The sequence below is a fragment of the Coregonus clupeaformis genome, chromosome 35 (genome assembly GCF_020615455.1).
Source record: "Coregonus clupeaformis isolate EN_2021a chromosome 35, ASM2061545v1, whole genome shotgun sequence".
NCBI classification, from domain to species: domain Eukaryota; kingdom Metazoa; phylum Chordata; class Actinopteri; order Salmoniformes; family Salmonidae; genus Coregonus; species Coregonus clupeaformis.
The window spans coordinates 34,683,849-34,706,963 of NC_059226.1; the positions used below are offsets into that span (position 1 = coordinate 34,683,849).

At 48.1% G+C, this 23,115-nt stretch overlaps 1 protein-coding gene across 1 annotated transcript in view; it reads right to left on the reverse strand.

The window, feature by feature from the left end:
• Positions 1-7,934: 7,934 nt before the first annotated feature.
• LOC121551511 (protein sidekick-2-like) overlaps positions 7,935-23,115 on the reverse strand; it is a 274,719-nt gene continuing 259,538 nt past the window's right edge. The window contains exons 44-45 of the mRNA XM_041864208.2: positions 12,101-12,230; positions 7,935-8,928 (exon numbers count right to left, since the gene is read on the reverse strand). Coding sequence (XP_041720142.2) covers positions 8,407-8,928; positions 12,101-12,230 — 652 coding nt within the window. The 3' untranslated portion in view covers positions 7,935-8,406. The remainder of the gene's footprint in view (positions 8,929-12,100; positions 12,231-23,115) is intronic.

Genomic DNA, 23,115 nt, shown 5'->3' on the forward strand with positions numbered 1-23,115 from the left:
ATGAGAAAAAAGCGGCAATAGTGCTGTTTTTCCGTTTTGAGACGCCGTAGCCAGTGTACACTTCCTCCAAATAGTAAGAATTAATCTAAGATAACTCAAGAAATATGTCATTAATTTTGACGATCTTAGTCGCGCAATTTTACATCTAACTAAGATGTTTGGTGCAGTATTTCTCAATGAAAAAATGTGCATGAAAACAAGTCGTTTCTCTTTGAATGACAACAAAGACTTTATTAAAGAATCCCTACTGTTGACCAATCACCGACGAAGGGGCGTAGACTTCGGCTCTGAATTTCAGCTTGCCTCCAGAAAAAATGTTTTGTGCCCGAACAGCCGAAAAAAGTCGAAGACAAACAAAAACGTCAAAAAATGTCATCATAATATATACACAAACTCTTCCGAACTGTTTCGACTGGGAAGCATGTGGACGCCTTTAGCCAAAATCGTTTTTTTAAAACCAAGAAACCAACTATTTGGGATCTCTCTCTCATCTGAAGGCCTATGACTTGACTTTGTTTGAGTTTCAAAGTGGGGGACATCAGAACTTTATTACCAAAAAGCGACTTTTTCAAATCCTCCTACAGAGTCTCATGCAAGAGAGAACGGGGGGAGTGATCAATCACGGCGCTATCCATGGTGCTGAATCAAATCAAATCAAATCAAATTTTATTGGCCACATGCGCCGAATACAACAGGTGCAGACATTACAGTGAAATGCTTCCTTACAGCCCTTAACCAACAGTGCATTTATTTTTAATAAAAAAGTAAAATAAAATAACAACAAAAAAGTGTTGAGAAAAAAGAGCAGAAGTAAAATAAAATAACAGTAGGGAGGCTATATATACAGGGGGGTACCGGTGCAGAGTCAATGTGCGGGGGCACCGGCTAGTTGAGGTAGTTGAAGTAATATGTACATGTGGGTAGATTTAAAGTGACTATGCATAAATAATTAACAGAGTAGCAGCAGCGTAAAAAGATGGGGTGGGGGGGGCAGTGCAAATAGTCCGGGTAGCCATGATTAGCTGTTCAGGAGTCTTATGGCTTGGGGGTAGAAGCTGTTGAGAAGTCTTTTGGACCTAGACTTGGCACTCCGGTACTGCTTGCCGTGCGGTAGCAGAGAGAACAGTCTATGACTAGGGTGGCTGGAGTCTTTGACAATTTTGAGGGCCTTCCTCTGACACCGCCTGGTATAGAGGTCCTGGATGGCAGGAAGCTTGTCCCCAGTGATGTACTGGGCCGTACGCACTACCCTCTGTTTTTTGAGGATTTGAGGACCCATGCCGAATCTTTTCAGTCTCCTGAGGGGGAATAGGCTTTGTCGTGCCCTCTTCATGTGTTTGGACCATGATAGTTCGTTGGTGATGTGGACACCAAGGAACTTGAAGCGCTCAACCTGTTCCACTACAGCCCCGTCGATGAGAATGGGGGCGTGCTCAGTCCTCTTTTTTTTCCTGTAGTCCACAATCATCTCCTTTGTCTTGGTCACGTTGAGGGAGAGGTTGTTATCCTGGCACCACACGGCCAGGTCTCTGACCTCCTTCCTATAGGCTGTCTCATCGTTGTCGGTGATCAGGCCTACCACTGTTGTGTCGTCGGCAAACTTAATGATGGTGTTGGAGTCGTGCCTGGCCATGCAGTCATGGGTGAAAAGGGAGTACAGGAGGGGACTGAGCACGCACCCCTGAGGGGCCCCCGTGTTGAGGATCAGTGTGGCAGATGTGTTGTTACCTACCCTTACCACCTGGGGGGCGGCCCGTCAGGAAGTCCAGGATCCAGTTGCAGAGGGAGGTGTTTAGTCCCACGATCCTTAGCTTAGTGATGAGCTTTGAGGGCACTATGGTGTTGAATGCTGAGCTGTAGTCAATGAATAGCATTCTCAGGTAGGTATTCCTCTTGTCCAGGTGGGAAAGGGCAGTGTAGAGTGCAATAGAGATTGCATCATCTGTGGATCTGTTGGAGCGGTATGCAAATTGGAGTGGGTCTAGGGTTTCTGGGATAATGGTGTTGATGTGAGCCATGACCAGCCATTCAAAGCACTTCATGGCTACAGACGTCAGTGCTACGGGTCGGTAGTCATTTAGGCAGGTTATCTTAGTAACCTTGGGCACGGGGACTATGGTGGTCTGCTTGAAACATGTTGGTATTACAGACTCAGTCAGGGACATGTTGAAAATGTCACTGAAGACACTTGCCAGTTGGTCAGCACATGTTCGGAGTACACGTCCTGGTAATCCGTCTGGCCCTGCGGCCTTGTGAATGTTGACCTGCTTAATAGTCTTACTCACATCGGCTACGGAGAGCGTGATCACATAGTCATCCAGAACAGCTGGTGCTCTCATGCATGCTTCAGTGTTGCTTGCCTCGAAGCGAGCATAGAAGTGGTTTAGCTCGTCTGGTAGGCTTGTGTCACTGGGAAGCTCGCGGCTGTGCTTCCCTTTGTAGTCTGTAATAGTTTTCAAGCCCTGCCACATCCGACGAGCGTCAGAGCCGGCGTAGTACGATTAAATCTTAGTCCTGTAATGACTCTTTGCCTGTTTGATGGTTCGTCGGAGGGCATAGCAGGATTTCTTATAAGCGTCCGGGTTAGAGTCCCGCTCCTTGAAAGCGGCAGCTCTACCCTTTAGCTCAGTGCGGATGTTTCCTCTAATCCATGGCTTCTGTTTGGGGTATGTACGTATGGTCACTGTGGGGACGATATCATCGATGCACTTATTGATGAAGCCAGTGACTGATGTGGTGTACTCCTCAATGCTATCTGAAGAATCCCGGAACATGTTCCAGTCTGTGCTAGCAAAACAGTCCTGTAGCTTAGCATCTGCGTCATCTGACCACTTTTTTATTAACCGAGTCACTGGTGTTTCCTGCTTTAGTTTTTGCTTATAAGCAGGAATCAGGAGGATAGAGTTATGGTCAGATTTGCCAAATGGAGGGCGAGGGAGAGCTTTGTATGCGTCTCTGTGTGTGGAGTAAAGGTGGTCTAGAGTTTTTTTTCCTCTGGTTGCACATTTAACATGCTGGTAGAAATTAGGTAGAACGGATTTAAGTTTCCCTGCATTAAAGTCCCCGGCCACTAGGAGCGCTGCCTCTGGATGAGAATCTATGCTTTTGCTGCTATTGCTTATCTGTTTATTAAGCGCAGCATCGGATATGCCACAATAAGCAGGTTATCATAAAGTAAAAACAGCCAGAACCTTTCCAAATTCCCCTGATAGCCAGGTACAAGGGGAGAGAAAAGGGCCTAACAAGCTGGCTAACATCTTTCAGTCAAAGGTAGGCGAAAACAAATGTCATTTTCACTAGGCTGTAATAATGACCACATCATATTTTACCGGTCAGCCAACAGTGCTTCATCGACCTACATTAAAACTAGGCTACATCAACTAAATTTGGGATAATTACATCAGACTCTTTTTGCTGTTATATGCTTTTAAATAGCATTTCTGGTTTGAACGGGAATACCTGGGATGCCCGGGAGGGGCTTGCAATTCTCTTGCAGAATTGGTAGATTTTATGGAGAATATTCAACGTTAATCAGAACCATATTGTCCTCAAAGTTTTAGTGAGCACACACGGCACCCAAGGTTGATCTGCAGTTCTTCTGCCGTTTGTTCGCCATTCGTTCTGCGCGTTGTGTTTTGGCCTAACAATCCAGGTTGGAATAACCATCCTACACCTGGCCTAACAATCCAGGTTAGAATAACCATCCTACACCTGGCCTAACAATCCAGGTTGGAAAAACCATCCTACACCTGGCCTAACAATCCAGGTTGGAATAACCATCCTACACCTGGCCTAACAATGTCTGTGATCATATGGCCATTAGACTATATAGTTATTCAAAATCAGCCCCCTCTATTACTCTGCTGTTGAGTGATGGATGATTACACAAGAAAAAAAACAATGTTCAAGTCACTAGGCAATAACAGTCAGTGAACTCATTCATAATCTCTATCCATAGTATAACTTGGGGAAAAAACATTTTTTCGGAGCAATTTAATTCAATTCCCCTAAACGATGTGTGATTAATGTCATGTTGACAAGCACTTTACTGTGAACTCCCCCGTTGTCCCCCACTCTCTTTCTCCTCCTTTATGTTCTTCCTGTGATGACATTAACAGCATGAAGGACTGTATTTAAACAGCCAATGTCCATCACTCATATTTTATAGGCTTTTCCTTTTCCTCGTGGCTGAGTTCCCAGTGTATTCTCTCTCTCTCCCTCTCTCCATCCGGCTCCTGGCCCTGTGAGTTGGATCTTAATGAGAATCTCTAGACAACTGCTCTGCTCTGTTTGGGGATGTGGTTGCATTAACCATTTGCCAAGGTTCTGTCTTCTGTCCAATTACTGCCGTCAGAGGAGGGCTTCTGCAAAACAGAAGCTCCCTGGAGCTTACTGTGGATTGTAGACCGGGCCTCTCTTTCCGTCGTTCTCTCTCTCTCTCTCTCTCTCTCTCTCTCTCTCTCTCTCTCTCTCTCTCTCTCTCTCTCTCTCTCTCTCTCTCTCTCTCTCTCTCTCTCTCTCTCTCTCTCTCTCTCTCTCTCTCTCTCTCTCTCTCTCTCTCTCTCTCTCTCTCTCTCTCTCTCAACCCCTCTCTCTTTTCATTTTCTCTCATTGTCTCTCGTCTCTCTCCTTCCCCTCTACTACAGATGGATGTTTTCGGGTTAGGAATAAAGAGATTATCTCCAGGCATACTATCCCACCCTCCCCTGTCATCACCCCTTCTCCCCATCATCCCCACTTCTCCCCTGTCACTCCCCTTCTCCCCTGTCACCCCCTTCTCCCCTGTTATCTTCCCCCTGTGTTTCTGAGCGTACTTGGTCTGGATGAGGATGACTTCTAGCCATACTTCCCATCCCCATACACCCCAGTACTGTCTCTGTTCTGTCTCTGTTCTGTTCTGTCTCAGTTCTGTCTCTGTTCGGTTCTATCTCAGTTCTGTCTCTGTTCTGTTCTGTCTCTGTTCTGTCTCTGTACTGTTCTGTCTCTGTTCTGTCTCTGTTCTGTTCTGTCTCAGTTCTGTCTCTGTTCTGTTCTGTCTCAGTTCTGTCTCTGTTCTGTTCTGTCTCAGTTCTGTTCTGTCTCTGTTCTGTTCTGTTCTGTTCTGTCTCTGTTCTGTCTCTGTTCTGTTCTGTCTCTGTCTCTGTTCTGTTCTGTTCTGTCTCAGTTCTGTCTCTGTTCTGTTCTATCTCTGTTCTGTCTCTGTTCTATCTCTGTCTCTGTTCTGTCTCTGCTTTCTCTACTGTGGCTAGGAAGAATAATGTCAGCTATCTGCCTATTAGGATCTAGTCAGTCATCCTAAAGGCTTTGGCTCTGACAGAGATGTGTTCTATGTGAAGGAGGATGTGTTTCTTTCAGTAGCATTGCCTACCTATAGTACATAAACATGGAGAAGTTTGTGTTATTCAGACTTCAACATATTATTGATTATTTAACTTTAGTGAGTGCTTTGATATTTGCTACAGACCTATGAGCCTGAGGCTTCAGGTAGAAACGTAATAAACTGCAGGAGCATTAAACAGGGTGTAGGTATCTATTTCACTTTCATGGTTTATAATTTGAGGCATTCAAGAAAACATTTGTAGAAAATAAAATAATTTATTGTTGCAATAGTACCATGATCATGTGGTTATGATGTGTACAGTGAGTTTCAACACACAACAACACAGGGGATATTAGTGTCCTTATGGACCTTGAATGTGATCTGGTGCCTTCTTCCAATGGTTTCCATCCAGTTAGAAATGTCCCATAATACTTTGGTCAAATGAAAATTATAATACAACAAATGTGGGTATTTATCTGCATGTATACGTGGAATTAAGCCCAAATCATATTGTAAAGTGTTAAAAAAAACACATTCAACGTTATGCAGTTGCAGAGGAATGTACTGTAGCTATAAGCAGACATATCAGACATATTGAATCTTCAAATGACAGTCACCTTGGAGTCCTTCATTATAGGCTAAATGGATAGGAAATGTACTTATGACACAACCTTAGTGACATATGCAACACACAACCTCTCATAAGGATCCTTAGTGACATATGCAACACACAACCTCTCATAAGGATCCTTAGTGACATATGCAACACACAACCTCTCATAAGGATCCTTAGTGACATATGCAACACATAACCTCTCATAAGGATCCTTAGTGACATATGCAACACGTAACCTCTCATAAGGATCCTTAGTGATATAGGCATATATAAATCAACAGGTGTTATCTACTGCTAAACCATGCAACACTGTTGCTCTGTGTGTAACCATGGTAATGATGAGAAGATATTCAGCAACCCTTGGTGGCACATTGTACCTATTCTATGAACACGAATGATGCAGTCATTAATAAAAATAAGAAATGTCCACCAAGTGGTAGTCTGTGTTGTATTGATAGATCTCTGGAAACATCCGCTGTATGTCAACTCACAAAAGAAAATCCTTCTGCCTGACACACGGACAGGTCATATGTCATGTGTTTTCCTAACGCACCACCTGCATGGGAAGGGGGAGATTAACATGGTATGACTGGTAGAGAGTGACTCAGGGGTTTACTGTAGAAGGTCATTGATAAGTAGGCTGTAGCTTAACCGACTGTAGCTGAGGCATGTGTATAACGCTCTGGTTTCCAAACAACCACTCAGCTCATTCTGAAACAGCTAGTAGACTTGAGACACTTGTTAACATGATGTCCTCCGAATAGAGTTGTACTAACTACATTAGATGACTAGGCCTACGTTTGTTGATCATGTACCGTACAGTGACTGGTGTAAGTGCAAGCAACAGGATGCCATAGGTACCAACAGGGCTGATGGTTAACAGCGTGACGAAACAGACTAATGATTCAGTACTGAAATAGTACGCTGTGTATGATAATGAACTGAAACAGAGTGATGATTCAACGTGGTCTCAGGGCAATTCGTATTATTCTGTATGTAAATCTGTGACAATCCATTTAGCATGCTATGTTACGTTACGTTAGGTTACATTATGAATGGAATAGTGGGCGTACAATGGCATCGGAATTGGATGACGTAACTTATCATACGCCTTGGAGGACCTATAGTATGCAACCTTTGAATGATTCAGTAGCCTGGTTGCCGTCTCTGTTCAGATATTACATTCCACTCCTTGTCTTAGGCAAATGACAGGACTGTCAAGAAGTGGAAGGCTAGCGAAAAATACTGGTGTCCCGAGTAATGAAACAGTACTGAAACAGTAAGCTATGGGGAATATAATGAGTAGTGATTTCATCACTGAAACAGTGTGATTGATAACATTACGCAATGCTTTCTTAATGTGATTGATAACATTACCATGACGGTGGTGGTGGTGGTCTGAAAATGTTATGCATTTTAGCTGATTGATAAATACTATTAAGAAATACATATCTGTTCAACAAAATGAAGACAGATACATATCACATACATACATACATATGCAATAGCAACAATGTTTTGGGTTTAAGTGAGAAGAACATCAAAGGTGTTGAAGCCGTTGTAGCTGATTGAGAGTCATGCTACCAAATGTCATTCCTCATGTCATTCTCTGTAAGCCATAGTCTATAGTCCAATGACTGATCCTTTGTGATGCAGTACTGTTCTCTTGGTCATATAGGCTGCACTTTAAATAGTCATCTCCTTGTTTGGGTGTCGTGGCTGTCATGTTGTAAAATAATATTATTAATATGCCAAGCAACATAAACATTCTGAACAATTGTCTTATTTTAAGAAATTAAACTCTCTCTCTCTCTCTCTCTCTCTCTCTCTCTCTCTCTCTCTCTCTCTCTCTCTCTCTCTCTCTCTCTCTCTCTCTCTCTCTCTCTCTCTCTCTCTCTCTCTCTCTCTCTCTCTCTCTCTCTCTCTCTCTCTCTCTCTCTCTCTCTCTCTCTCTCTCTCTCCCCTCTATCTCCCCTCTCTCTCCCCCCTCTCTCCCCCCTCTCTCTCACACACACACACACACACACACACACACACACGTGGGAGAGTGAAAATACTATCCAAGATGCCTGTAATGTTTACTATAATTTCGAGAGAACACCTTTAAGAATCATCTTCATTAAGAAACAAGCAGAGTAAAACCAACTACAACAAAACAATCCCCTTTTCACTATGAGCCAAACCGAGCTGTACGGCGCTGGCCTGGTTACACATCCACTATAGTAGCTGGAACCATGCTGGAAAGGATCATGTGAAAATAAACTATCCAAGCCAGCCCAGTACGGCTCAGGGTCGACCCTATAGTGTGAATGAGGTCTAGCCAGCCCAGTACGGCTCAGGGTCGACCCTATAGTGTGAATGAGGTCTAACCAGCCCAGTACGGCTCAGGGTCGGCCCTATAGTGTGAATGAGGGCTAAACGAGACCTCTGGGATGTCTGTTCCTACTGGGAGCAGTGTGTTAAACGTGGGTCAAACGAAAGAGGAGAAGCCCGCGGTAGGAGGCTGCTGCGTGGAGGAACAGCCCAGGCTGCTTGGAGGCCTACTGCTGTACAGGATGGTCCCGTGCTGGCTGGGGGGTTCAGACAGAGAACAGGACAGCAGCGAGGGAGTGGGAGTCCGGCTGCCCTTCGACCTGAATAGTGTGCCCTGACCCTGGGGTGCCAGACCCTGGATGACTTGGCTATGGAGCCCCTGGAGGCCCTGGGACTTGGGGGATGGGGAGAGGTCCCGGCGCAGCAGGGGGGGTAGTGGGGGCAGGGGTGGAGGGTGTCTCGGGATGGTGGTGGGCTGGATGGGGTCCTGCTCGGCCAGGGGGTGGGTGTGCAGCAGCTCTGGCTGAGCGTATCCGTAGGCCGGGGGGCGGGAGACGCCCTTCTGCTGGCGGCGCCAGGAGTTATAGTAGGTGGGGTCACTGATGTAGTGGTTGACGAAGGAGTGGGTCTTCTGCTGCCCGCCCCGGTTCTGATCCACCTCGTACTCGCTGTCGCTGCCCTGGGGTCGGACAGAAAATAATAGTGGTTTTAGTTGAGGAATGAGAACTTAGTGGGTGTAGATACTAGCTACAGCAAACACAGTTTCAGATAAGGAATGAGAACTTAGTGGGTGTAGATACTAGCTACAGCAAACACAGTTTCAGATAAGGAGTGAGAACTTAGTGGGTGTAGATACTAGCTACATCAAACACAGTTTCAGATAAGGAGTGAGAACTCTAGTCGGTGGGTGTAGGTATCTCAAAGCAAACACACAATTAGAACATTAAGACTTCCTACCATAACCTATGGGAATGAGGATGTATTGTCAACCTGATTTACTAACAGCTTTATTCTACAGGTCTAAAGGGCGTGATTACAAACAAGTAATAATGGTCTTCATCTAACTATTTGTAAGTCACTCTGGATAAGAGCGTCTGCTAAACGACGTAAATGTAAATGGAACTAAGAAAACTCAAGACTGTGCATCAGACCACTGCTATCCAGGAGCTCTCTCCTAACACACAGCTGACAGACAGCAGGACCTCACCAAACGCCCTGAGGAGCACCGATCTGATACCCGTAAACAAGAGTCTCCTGTAGATGGACAGAGAACAATACAATACAACTTCATCACAGGAGGCTGGTGGCACCTTAATTGGGGAGGACGGGCTCGTGGTAATGGCTGGGGCGGAATAGGTGGAATGGTTTCCATGTGTTTGATGCCATTTCATTCGCTCCGTTCCAGCCATTATTCTGAACTGTCCTCCCCTCAGCAGCCTCCACTGAACTTTATTACATCTGCTGGGAAGAGAGGGAGAACGCTGGGTAGGTTGGGGGAGAGAGGGGAGGGTATGGGACCCCCTGCTACTCTGTTAACGGTAACATCTGTCTTCCAACACCCTGGCTGACTGTGTTTGCAGGTAACTGTACAGCACAGTCACAACATCGTTCAACCCAACTCTGAATAAACACTGCTCTCTCTCCCGGGAGCCACAAACTACTGTTATTCTACTCCCCTGCATGGCAGTCACTGTTTACCTGACACTAAGACAAATAAATGAACTGTCTCTCTCTCGCTGGAAACTACAACATCTGTCTGTCTAGCTAATAGACCATTAATACTGCTGCAGGTACAGGGGATAGGATGACACAGACACACACACACACACACACACACACACACACACACACATACACACACATATTTAGACTTGTTGTTCTTTGGTAAGATACATTTGTTCTATCTTTAAATGTTTTTGTTTGACCTGGTCACACGATGTGCTTACATATGTGACATCATGTTTGCTGTGCACAAAGTAGCCAATTAGAAGGATGCATTGCTTTACAGCATGTTACTATTGAACGTTCTCAAAGTCCCTGTCCAGTCTGTTTCACTATTATACATGCTACACCTGGGTTCACATAGTATTTTGTTCCTTACCGTTATTTGAGCGGTACGATGGAACCAACAGAATAGTCCTAAAAGTGCAAACCCCAGGCACGCAGGATCAATCAAACACTCAAAGTATTTGAAAGAAAACTAATATGATTTGAACCCAGTGTGTCTGCTACACACTGACATGTCCAGATCCCCACTAACTGTACAAACCCCAGATTAACAGGACATTTCCTGTTTCAGTCTGACAATGAATTATTGCTGAAGCCATGACAGGACATGAGGGGTTGAGACATGAGAATCAGACCAGTCCTTCCTTCCCATGGGATAAATAGTAACTCATATAAAAACCCGGAGAGAGAGAGCGAGAGAGAGCGAGAGAGAGAGAGAGAGAGAGAGAGAGACAGAAAGAGAGAGAGAGAGGAAGAGAGAGACAGAGAGAGAGAGAGACAGAATGATAAATAAGAAACTCAGAGTGGGAGGGAGAAGTGTCAGTCATGTCAGCTATCTTATGTCAATAAGAGGCCATTCTAGTTGGTGGTGACGCACTTGAAACTGACCCCTCGTACTGACAATGCATTCGTTCTCACCAACTCTACATGAGAGGAGGGAGGGTGAGAATAGAACAAGACATGAGAATAGTTAAAGACGTGACAGTGCTCTCAGTGATTGCTAAAAATAATTCAACTCATGATGGGTTTATGTACATACCTGTCGTCTGCAGTAACTGTACCTGTCGTCTGCAGTAACTGTACCTGTCGTCTACAGTAGCTGTACTTGTAGTCTACAGTATACAGTATACAGAAGATAGCCCTATTTACCTGTCATCTACGGTAGCTGTACCTGTCGTCTACAGTAACTGTACCTGTATTCTACAGTAATTGTACCTGTCGTCTACAGTAACTGTACTTGTCGTCTGCAGTAACTGTACTTGTCGTCTGCAGTAGCTGTACCTGTCGTCTACAGTAACTGTACCTGTCGTCTACAGTAACTGTACCTGTATTCTACAGTAACTGTACCTGGCGTCTACAGTAACTGTACCTGTATTCTACAGTAACTGTACCTGTCATCTGCAGTAACTGTACCTGTCGTCTACAGTAACTGTACCTGTATTCTACAGTAACTGTAACTGTACCTGTCGTCTACAGTAACTGTACCTGTCGTCTACAGTAGCTGTACTTGTAGTCTACAGTAACTCTACCTGTCATCTACGGTAGCTGTACCTGTCGTCTACAGTAACTGTGCCTGTATTCTACAGTAACTGTACCTGTCGTCTACAGTAACTGTACCTGTCGTCTGCAGTAACTGTACCTGTCGTCTACAGTAGCTGTACTTGTCGTCTGCAGTAGCTGTACCTGTCGTCTACAGTAACTGTACCTGTCGTCTACAGTAGCTGTACCTGTCGTCTACAGTAACTGTACCTGTCGTCTACAGTAACTGTACCTGTCGTCTGCAGTAACTGTACCTGTCGTCTACAGTAACTGTACCTGTCGTCTACAGTAACTGTACCTGTCGTCTGCAGTAACTGTACCTGTCGTCTGCAGTAACTGTACCTGTCGTCTGCAGTAACTGTACCTGTCGTCTACAGTAACTGTACCTGTCGTCTACAGTAACTGTACCTGTCGTCTGCAGTAACTGTACCTGTCGTCTACAGTAGCTGTACCTGTCGTCTACAGTAGCTGTACCTGTCGTCTACAGTAACTGTACCTGTCGTCTGCAGTAACTGTACCTGTCGTCAACAGTAACTGTACCTGTTGTCTGCAGTAACTGTACCTGTCGTCAACAGTAACTGTACCTGTGGGTCTGATATCTCAGAGGGCTTCTCAGTCAGGCTGCTGTTCTCTGCAGGGATCAGATCGTTGTACTTGGTACTGACATCTTCATCGGAGTAGTGGAGACTGCCTGGACTGGGCCTCGGGGGAGACCTGGAGAGAGGATGGGGGAGGAAGGAGGGGGGGCGAGAGAGAAAAAAGGTGGAGAGGGAAAAAGAGAGAGAAAGAGAGAGAAAGAGAAATACAGAGAAAGAGAAATTCAAGGTCAGTTTAAGTGTGTGACAACATGGTATTGTTTCTCTGATACAGTCTTATCTAGCAGTTGGAAAGTCAAACAGCTTGTGAGGTTGACAGCATAGGCCACTGAACATGAGGGTCACTGTCAACCATGACAGTTCTTTAAGTCACTTTGTTAGTGTCCTGAATAGACAACATTCAGTAGCTATTCTAAGACATGTAGAGCACAGAATGTATTCTGCGCTCTTCAAGCTTGCTGCTCATAGAACTCCAAGTTGCCCCTTTCCATTAAGTTGATTGGCTCGGCCTATTGGCTGTTTTCCATAATGTATTGTTGTTTGTTTCCTCTGTGCAGTCTCTCAGTCAGTCAGCCAGCCAGCCAGTCTGTCAGTCAGCCAGTCTGTCAGTGCAGTCAGTCAGCCAGTCAGTCTGTCAGTCAGCCAGTCTGTCAGCCAGTCAGCCAGTCAGCCAGTCAGTCAGTCAGTCAGTCTGTCTCTCTGTCAGTCAGTCAGTCTGTCTCTCTGTCAGTCTGTCAGTCTGTCTCTCTGTCAGTCAGTCTCTCTGTCAGTCAGTCAGGTGACTGAATAAAAACTATGAAATAATACATCATGTAGTAACCAAAAAAGTGTTAAACAAATCAAAATATATCTTATATTTGAGAGTCTTCAAATAGCCACCCTTTGCCTTGATGACAGCCTTGCACACTCTTGGCATTCTCTCAACCAGCTTCATGAGGTAGTTACCTGGAATGCATTTCAATTAATAGGTGTGCCTTCTTAAAAGTTAATTTGTGGAATATCTTTCCTTCTTAATGTGTTTGAGCCAATCAGTTGTGTTGTGACAAGGTAGGGGGTATACAGAAGATAGCCCTATTTGGTGAAAGACCAAGGTCCATCGATACTTTAAGACATGAAGGTCAGTCAATACGTAACATTTCAAGAAAGTTTCTTCAAGTGCAGTGGCAAAAACCATCAAGCACTATGATGAAACTGGCTCTCATGAGGACCGCCACAGGAATGGAAGACCCAGAGTTACCTCTGCTGCAGAGGATAAGTTCATTAGAGTTACCAGCCTCAGAAATTGCAGCCAAAATAAATGCTTCACAGAGTTCAAGTAACAGACACATCTCAACATCAACTGTTCAGAGGGGACTGTGTGAATCAGGCCTTCATGGTCGAATTGCAGCAAAGAAACCACTACTAAAGGACACCAATAAGAAGACGAGACTTGCTTGGGCCAAGAAACACGAGCAATAGACATTAGACCGGTGGAAATTTGTCCTTTGGTCTGGAGTCCAAATGTTAGATTTTGGGTTCCAACCGCCGTGTTTTGTGAGACGCGTGTGGGTGAACGGATGATCTCTGCATGTGTATTTCCCACTGTAAAGCATGGAGGAGGAGGTGTTATGGTGTGGGTGTGCTTTTCTGGTGACACTTTCTGTGATTTGTTTAGAATTCAAGGCACACTTAACCAACATGGCTACCACAGCATTCTGCAGCGATACGCCATCCCATCTGGTTTGGGCTTAGTGGGACTATCATTTGTTTTTCAACAGGACAATGACACAACACACCTCCAGGCTGTGTAAGGGCTATTTTACCAAGAAGGAGAGTGATGCAGTACTGCATCAGATGACCTGGCCTCCACAATCCCCCGACCTCAACCCAATTGAGATGGTTTGGGATGAGTCGGACCGCAGAGTGAAGGAAAAGCAGCCAACAAGTGCTCAGCATATGTGGGAACTCCTTCAACTGTTAGAAAAGCATTACAGGTGAAGCTGGTTGAGAGAATGCCAAGAGTGTGCAAATCTGTCATCAAGGCAAAGGGTGGCTATTTGAAGAATCTATTTATTTGTTTAACACTTTTTTGGTTACTACATGATTCCATATGTGTTTTTCATAGTTCTGATGTCTTCACTATTATTCTACAATGTAGAAAATAGTAAAAATAAAGAAAAACCCTTGAATGAGTAGGTGTTCTAAAACGTTTGACCGGTAGTGTACATCACTGTACGCATACTTAGTTATAGTGTGAGAACACTGAACACTGTCCTCCAGACAGACACTACATTAGGACTTTGATAGCAGAGCAGACCAGAGCAACGTTTCTGTGACGTTTATTTATGAAACACAGATAGTGTAGTTTTACTGGGCCTATCAGAGCTGGGGTGAACGACCTGTGGTTTGGTTCTACTGGGCCTATCAGAACTGGGGTGAACAACCTGTGGTATGGTTCTACTGGGCCTATCAGAGCTGGGGTGAACGACCTGTGGTATGGTTCTACTGGGCCTATCAGTGCTGGGGTAAACAACCTGTGGTATGGTTCTACTGGGCCTATCAGTGCTGGGGTAAACAACCTGTGGTATGGTTCTACTGGGCCTATCAGTGCTGGGGTAAACAACCTGTGGTATGGTTCTACTGGGCCTATCAGAACTGGGGTGAACAACCTGTGGTATGGTTCTACTGGGCCTATCAGAACTGTGGTGAACAACCTGTGGTATGGTTCTACTGGGCCTATCAGTGCTGGGGTAAACAACCTGTGGTATGGTTCTACTGGGCCTATCAGAACTGGGGTGAACGACCTGTGGTACAGTTGGTCATGTGTTGGGGTGCTAGGCTAACTGGCCTCATGGTGGTTGAGATATTAGGATATAGTGTTAGGTTCAGAGTCTGCTTCCTTCAGGGCAGGGGAAACCAAAAAGAGGCTGTCTCAAATGGCACCCTATTCCCTATTGGCCCTGGTCAAAAGTAGTTCACTATATAGGGAATAGGGTGCCATTTGGGATGCAACCAGGGTGGTTCTGCAGTGCACCCATTATGGAGGAATGTGTTAGATGGATGGAGGTGGAGGGGGGGGAAGTGCTGGTCTCTCCCTGACTGAGGAGGCCTGGGGTGGGGATCAAAGGAACCAGTGCTGCATCCTGCCTCCCTTCTCTTTGAAGAGCTCCAGTCGGGTGCAGGTCCGCTAACGACCTGCTGCCCAGAGAGGGAGAGGGTGGGGTGAGGGTGAAGGATGGGTGGGTGGGAGTGAGGGGATGGAAGGAAGGCGGTAGAGGAGAGGGAGAGAGGAGTAGAAGTAAGTAGGAGGTAGGGGAGGAATGAGGAAACGGGTCGGCAGTACTGATCAATTATTTAAACTCTCTCTCTCTCTCCTATCGCCTCCTCTGAATCTTAAGTAGCTACTTCATCACAACTTCCCTGCTCCTCATGTCCTCCTCGTTAGCCCAAATCCTTTTGTTGCCTTAACCCTTTCATAGACTACTGTCACGATCGTCTGAAGGAGGAGACCAATGCGCAGCGTTGCGAGTGAACATGATGACTTTAATAATCAAAGCACGTAACTACAAAACAAAATGACGAAACGTGAAGTCCAACAGTACATAGACTAAACAGGAACACGGAAACAATAACCCACAAAACAAAGGAGAAAACACACAGAATATATATGGCTCCCAATCAGAGATAACGAGCCGACAGCTGACACTCGTTACCTCCGATTGGGAGTCATAGACCAATCACCATAGACACAAACAAAATGAAACTCACCCATCCCCAACACCACCAAATGAAATACACCCAAACAAATGAAAGTGAACAACCCCTGGCTCAAATATCAAAGTCCATGGAGCCAGAGTGTCACAGTACCCCCCTAAAGGTGCGAACTCCGGGCGCACCAACATCAGGACTAGGGGAGGGTCTGGGTGGCGTCTGTCCACGGTGGCGGCTCTGCCCCGGTCGTGATCCCCACCCCACCACAGTCACAACCTGCTTCGGTAGCCTCCTCCCAATGACCACCCTCCAACTAACCCCACCTGGACTAAGGGGCAACACCGGACTAAGGGGCAGCATCGGCCTAAGGGGCAGCACCGGGATAAGGGGCAGCACCGGGATAAGGGGCAGCACCGGGCTAAGGGACAGCACCGGGCTAAAGGGCAGCACCGGGCTAAGGGGGCAGCACCCGGACTAAGGGCAGCACCGGCCTCAGGGGCAGCACCGGACTAAGGCGCACCGGGCTAGGGGGCAGCACCGGGCTAAGGGCAGTACCGGACTAAGGGCAGTACGGACTGGGGGCAGTACCAGGCTGAATGGCGGATACTGGCTGGACGGCTCTGGTGGCTCCCGGCTGGTCGGCTCTGGCGGATCCCGGCTGGACGGTTCTGGCGGATCCCGGCTGGGACGGCTCTGGCGGATCCCGGCTGGAGCGGCTCTGGCGGATCCCGGCTGGACGGCTCTGGCGGATCCCGGCTGGGCGGCTCTGGCGGATCCCGGCTGGACGGCTCTGGCGGATCCCGGCTGGCGGCTCTGGCGGGTCCCGGCTGGGCGGCACTGGCGGTCCCGGCTGGGCCGGCTCTGGCGGGTCCCGGCTGGGCGACTCTGGCGGATCCCGGCTGGGCGGCTCTGGCGGATCCCGGCTGGACGGCTCTGGCGGATCCCGGCTGGGCGGCTCTGGCGGATCCCGGCTGGACGGCTCTGGCGGATCCCGGCTGGCTGGCTCTGGCGGATCCCGGCTGGACGGCTCTGGCGGATCCTGGCTGGGCGGCTCTGGCGGATCCTGGCTGGGCGGCTCTGGCGGGTCCCGGCTGGCGGCTCTGGCGGGTCCCGGCTGGGCGGCTCTGGCGGATCCCGGCTGGACGGCTCTGGCGGATCCCGGCTGGGCGGCTCTGGCGGATCCTGGCTGGACGGCTCTGGCGGATCCTGGCTGGACGGCTCATGGCTGGCTAACGGATCTGGCTGCTCATGGCTGGCTGACGGATCTGGCTGCTCTGGCTGGCTGACGGATCTGGCTGCTCATGGCTGACTGACGGATCTGGCTGCTCATGGCTAGCTGACGGATCTGGCTGCTCATGGCTGGCTGGCGGATCTGGCTGCTCTGGCTGGCTGACGGGTCTGGCTGCTCGTGGCTGGCTGGACGGATCTGGCTGCTCATGGCTGGCTGACGGATCTGGCTGCTCATGGCTGGCTGACGGATCTGGCTGCTCATGGCTGGCTGGCGGGTCTGGCTGCTCATGGCTGGCTGGCGGATCTGGCTGCTCATGGCTGGCTGACGGATCTGGCTGCCTCATGGCTGGCTGACGGATCTGGCTGCTCTGGCTGGCTGGCGGATCTGGCTGCTCATGGCTGGCTGACGGATCTGGCTGCTCATGGCTGGCTGGCGGGATCTGGCTGCTCATGGCTGGTTGGCGGATCTGGCTGCTCATGGCTGGCTGACGGATCTGGCTGCTCATGGCTGGCTGGCGGGTCTGGCTGCTCATGGCTGGCTGATGGTGCTGGCTGGGCGGCTAGCGGTGAGGCGGACCCCAGCCTCGGATAGCAGTCATCACCTCCAGCAGGGCGGCTCCCATCCGCATGAGCCGCTCCTGCCCGTCACGAACCCGAGCCTCCAGTCCAGCATAGGCTGCGTCGGCTCCTGCTGATTCCATAGCAGGTGTAGGATTCTGTCTGGCGGAAGGCTCTAGCGGCTCGGTCTGGCGGACGGCTCTGAAGGAACAGGCCGGGCTGGGCTGGTGGCGCACCCCGTAAGATACGTGCTTGGAGCAGGAACAGGCCGGTCCGTCCGGGAACACACACCACTGGCCTTAACTGGGGATCAGGAACGGGCCGGACCGGACTGGTAACACACTTCAGTCTCTCATGCCGTGCCACAACAACTTCCCTCCCTCTACTCGCCAATGGCTCCCGTAATCCGATAGCCTTCTCTCCAGCTCTCCCTGTGGCAGCCTCCTGCTGCCCAGGCGCCCAAACCATGTGCCCCCCAAAAAATTTTTGGGGAGTAACCACGGGGCTTCCAGCCTCGACTCCGCGCTTCCTCTTCATACCACCTCCTCTCGGCTGCAGCTGCCTCCCAGCTCTTCACGAGGGCGGTGATATTCCTCCTCATACCACCTCCTCTCGGCTGCAGCTGCCTCCGGCTCTTCACGGGGCGGTGATATTCCTCCGGTTGTGCCCAAGGACCCTTTCCAGCCCGTATCTCCTCCCATGTCCATGAATCTTTTGGAGGCGTCCATACATCCTGTGTAGGTAGGTCCTGTTGCCGCTTGTTACGCCGCTTGGTCCTCTTGTGGTGGGTTATTCTGTCACGATCGTCTGAAGGAGGAGACCAATGCGCAGCGTTGCGAGTGAACATGATGACTTTAATAATCAAAGCACGTAACTACAAAACAAAATGACGAAACGTGAAGTCCAACAGTACATAGACTAAACAGGAACACGGAAACAATAACCCACAAAACAAAGGAGAAAACACACAGAATATATATGGCTCCCAATCAGAGATAACGAGCCGACAGCTGACACTCGTTACCTCCGATTGGGAGTCATAGACCAATCACCATAGACACAAACAAAATGAAACTCACCCATCCCCAACACCACCAAATGAAATACACCCAAACAAATGAAAGTGAACAACCCTGGCTCAAATATCAAAGTCCATGGAGCCAGAGTGTCACAACTACACTGTTATGTAGTGTCTTCCAAACGCCTTAGCCAATCTCAATGATTTAGCCATTTCATGTGGCCTATGTAAAGGTCCCCTTGTAACCTGGTAAGTGAAAGATGGCTACAGTGCTGTCATCAGCTTAATGTGGTTATAATGGCTCTGTGGTACAAACCGTGTCAGGCTCACCTCTTTGTCACCTTTATACACCATGTTCTAATGATTCTAATCTCATATAAAGACAATGAATGGTTTCTGTACTTCATTGGTATTTTGTACAGATTGACCTCACAAACCTATTTTCTTTGAGCTGTTGTAGCATGTCTCCGACATTAAGCCCACGGATGTAAACTACTGATGCGAGGGAGCGAGAGAGACGGAAAGAGAAAGGGAGAGAGAGAAAGAAAGAGATAGATAAAGAAGGATAGAGAGGGAGCGTGGTCTAGACCTTCAGAGATACAGGCCCTACAGTAAACATCACAGACCTCACCTGGCCTTCAACAGAACAGACTAAAGGTCATTACGGTGGGGAAAATCAATGGCCTAACAGATGTTTTTCTGCTTTACTTTATGTTCTTGATGACTGAGGGGCCTCTAGAAGGCAGGGGTCATTTTCCTCGAACACGGTTAGTTACCCCAGTCATTGGCCATGAAAAGCAACCCAAAGGCCCTGGCCCTGGATCTATCTGTGTATTCATTTAGTTCAGACCTAATCAACAGAGAGCATTCTTCCATGAGGATAATCTTTAAAGGGTTTGTGTCCTGTGATCAGTCTGCCTTACCCCCCTCTCCCTCCTTCCCCTCCCTTTCCTCCTGCCTTACCCCCCTCTCCTTCCTTCCCCTCCCTTCCTCCTGCCTTAGCCCCCTCTCCTTCCTCCTCCTCTCCTGCTGCCTTACCCCCCTCTCCTTCCTCCCTCCTCCCCCTCCTTTACTCCAGCCTTACTCCAGCCTTACTCCATTCTCCTTCCTCCCCCTCCCCTCCTATCCTCCTGCCTTACCCCTCTCTCCTTCCTCCCTCCTCCCCCTCCTCTCCTTCTGCCTTACCCAACTCTCCTTCCTCCCCCTCCCCTCCCCTCCTCTCCTCCTGCCTTACCCCCTCTCCTTCCTCTCCCTCCTCTCCTCCAGCCTTACCCCTCCTCTCCTTCCTCCTCCTCCTCCTCTCATCTCCTCTCCTCCTGCCTTACCCCCCTCTCCTTCCTCCCCATCTTCTCCGCTCCCTTCCTCCTGCCTTACCCCCCTCTCCTTCCTCCCCATCTTCTCCGCTCCCTTCCTCCTGCCTTACCCCCTCTCCTTCCTCCCCCTCCTCTCCTCCAGCCTTACCCCCCTCTCCTTCCTCCCCATCTTCTCCGCTCCCTTCCTCCTGCCTTACCCCCTCTCCTTCCTCCCCTCCCCCTCCTCTCCTCTCCTCTCCTCTCCTCTCCTCCTGCCTTACCCCCCCTCTCCTTCCTCCCCCCCTCCTCTCCTCCAGCCTTACCCCCTCTCCTTCCTCCCCATCTTCTCCGCTCCCTTCCTCCTGCCTTACCCCCTCTCCTTCCTCCCCCTCCTCTCCTCTCCTCTCCTCTCCTCCTGCCTTACCCCCTCTCCTTCCTCCCCCTCCTCTCCTCTCCTCTCCTCTCCTCCTGCCTTACCCCCCTCTCCTTCCTCCCCACCTCTCTCCCTGCCTGTGCTTCAATACAGACACCTCAGTCCTTCCACACAGATCAGAGAGAGAAAGCAGAAGAGAACAGAACCCATGATGGAGCTGATGCTGTGTGGTTCATCAGACTGTAGCACAGCTAATCCATCACTCCATCCATCCTGTGGTTGTTATTGTCTGAAGATAAATAGGCATGTTTGAACTGCAGTTGATCTCCTGAATAATCTTCTTCCTAATCAATAAGTATGCATTGAGCATGTGAGCTTTAATCTCAGCCGTGACCCCTCAGAATGAGATGGTTTAATCTCAGCCATGACCCCTCAGAATGAGATGGTTTAATCTCAGCCATGACCCCTCAGAATGTGACCTTTAATCTCAGCCATGACCCCTCAGAATGAGATGGTTTAACCTCAGCCATGACCCCTCAGAATGAGATGGTTTAATCTCAGCCATGACCCCTCAGAATGTGACCTTTAATCTCAGCCATGACCCATCAGAATGAAATGGTTTAATCTCAGCCATGACCCCTCAGAATGTGAGCTATAATCAAAGCCATGACCCCTCAGAATAGATGGTTTAATCTCAGCCCTGACCCCTCAGAATAGATGGTTTAATCTCCGCCATGACCCCTCAGAATGAGATGGTTTAATCTCCGCCATAACCCCTCAGAATGAGATGGTTTAATCTCAGCCATGACCCCTCAGAATGAGATGGTTTAATCTCAGCCATGACCCCTCAGAAAGAGATGGTTTAATCTCAGCCATGACCCCTCAGAATGAGATGGTTTAATCTCAGCCATGACCCCTCAGAATGAGATGGTTTAATATCAGCCATGACCCCTCAGAATGAGATGGTTTAATCTCAGCCATGACCCCTCAGAATGAGATGGTTTAATCTCAGCCATGACCCCTCAGAATAGATGGTTTAATCTCAGCCATGACCCTTCAGAATGAGATGGTTTAATCTCAGCCATGACCCCTCAGAATGAGATGGTTTAATCTCAGCCATGACCCCTCAGAATGAGATGGTTTAATCTCAGCCATGACCCCTCAGAATGAGATGGTTTAATCTCAGCCATGACCCCTCAGAATGAGATGGTTTAATCTCAGCCATGACCCCTCAGAATGAGATGGTTTAATCTCAGCCATGACCCCTCAGTATGAGATGGTTTAATCTCAGCCATGACCCCTCAGAATGTGACCTTTAATCTCAGCCATGACCCATCAGAATGAAATGGTTTAATCTCAGCCATGACCCCTCAGAATGTGAGCTATAATCAAAGCCATGACCCCTCAGAATAGAGGGTTTAATCTCAGCCATGACCCCTCAGAATGAGATGGTTAAATCTCAGCCATGACCCCTCAGAATATATGGTTTAATCTCAGCCCTGACCCTTCAGAATATATGGTTTAATCTCAGCCCTGACCCCTCAGAATGAGATGGTTTAATCTCAGCCATGACCCCTCAGAATAGATTGTTTAATCTCAGCCATGACCCCTCAGAATGAGATGGTTTAATCTCAGCCATGACCCCTCAGAATGAGATGGTTTAATCTCAGCCATGACCCCTCAGAATGAGATGGTTTAATCTCAGCCATGACCCCTCAGAATGAGATGGTTTAATCTCAGCCATGACCCCTCAGAATGAGATGGTTTAATCTCAGCCATGACCCCTCAGAATGAGATGGTTTAATCTCAGCCATGACCCCTCAGTATGAGATGGTTTAATCTCAGCCATGACCCCTCAGAATGTGACCTTTAATCTCAGCCATGACCCATCAGAATGAAATGGTTTAATCTCAGCCATGACCCCTCAGAATGTGAGCTATAATCAAAGCCATGACCCCTCAGAATAGAGGGTTTAATCTCAGCCATGACCCCTCAGAATGAGATGGTTAAATCTCAGCCATGACCCCTCAGAATATATGGTTTAATCTCAGCCCTGACCCTTCAGAATATATGGTTTAATCTCAGCCCTGACCCCTCAGAATGAGATGGTTTAATCTCAGCCATGACCCTTCAGAATGAGATGGTTTAATCTCAGCCATGACCCTTCAGAATGAGATGGTTTAATCTCAGCCATGACCCTTCAGTATGAGATGGCTTAATCTCAGCCATGACCCCTCAGAAAAGATGGTTTAATCTCAGCCATGACCCTTCAGAATGAGATGGTTTAATCTCAGCCATGACCCCTCAGAATAGATGGTTTAATCTCAGCCATGACCCTTCAGAATGAGATGGTTTAATCTCAGCCCTGACCCCTCAGAATATATGGTTTAATCTCAGCCATGACCCCTCAGAATAGATGGTTTAATCTCAGCCCTGACCCTTCAGAATGAGATGGTTTAATCTCAGCCATGACCCCTCAGAATGAGATGGTTTAATCTCAGCCCTGACCCCTCAGAATGAGATGGTTTAATCTCAGCCATGACCCCTCAGAATGAGATGGTTTAATCTCAGCCCTGACCCCTCAGAATGAGATGGTTTAATCTCAGCCATGACCCCTCAGAATGAGATGGTTTAATCTCAGCCATGACCCCTCAGTATGAGATGGTTTAATCTCAGCCATGACCCCTCAGAATGAGATGGTTTAATCTCAGCCATGACCCCTCAGTATGAGATGGTTTAATCTCAGCCATGACCCCTCAGAATAGATGGTTTAATCTCAGCCCTGACCCTTCAGAATGAGATGGTTTAATCTCAGCCATGACCCCTCAGAATGAGATGGTTT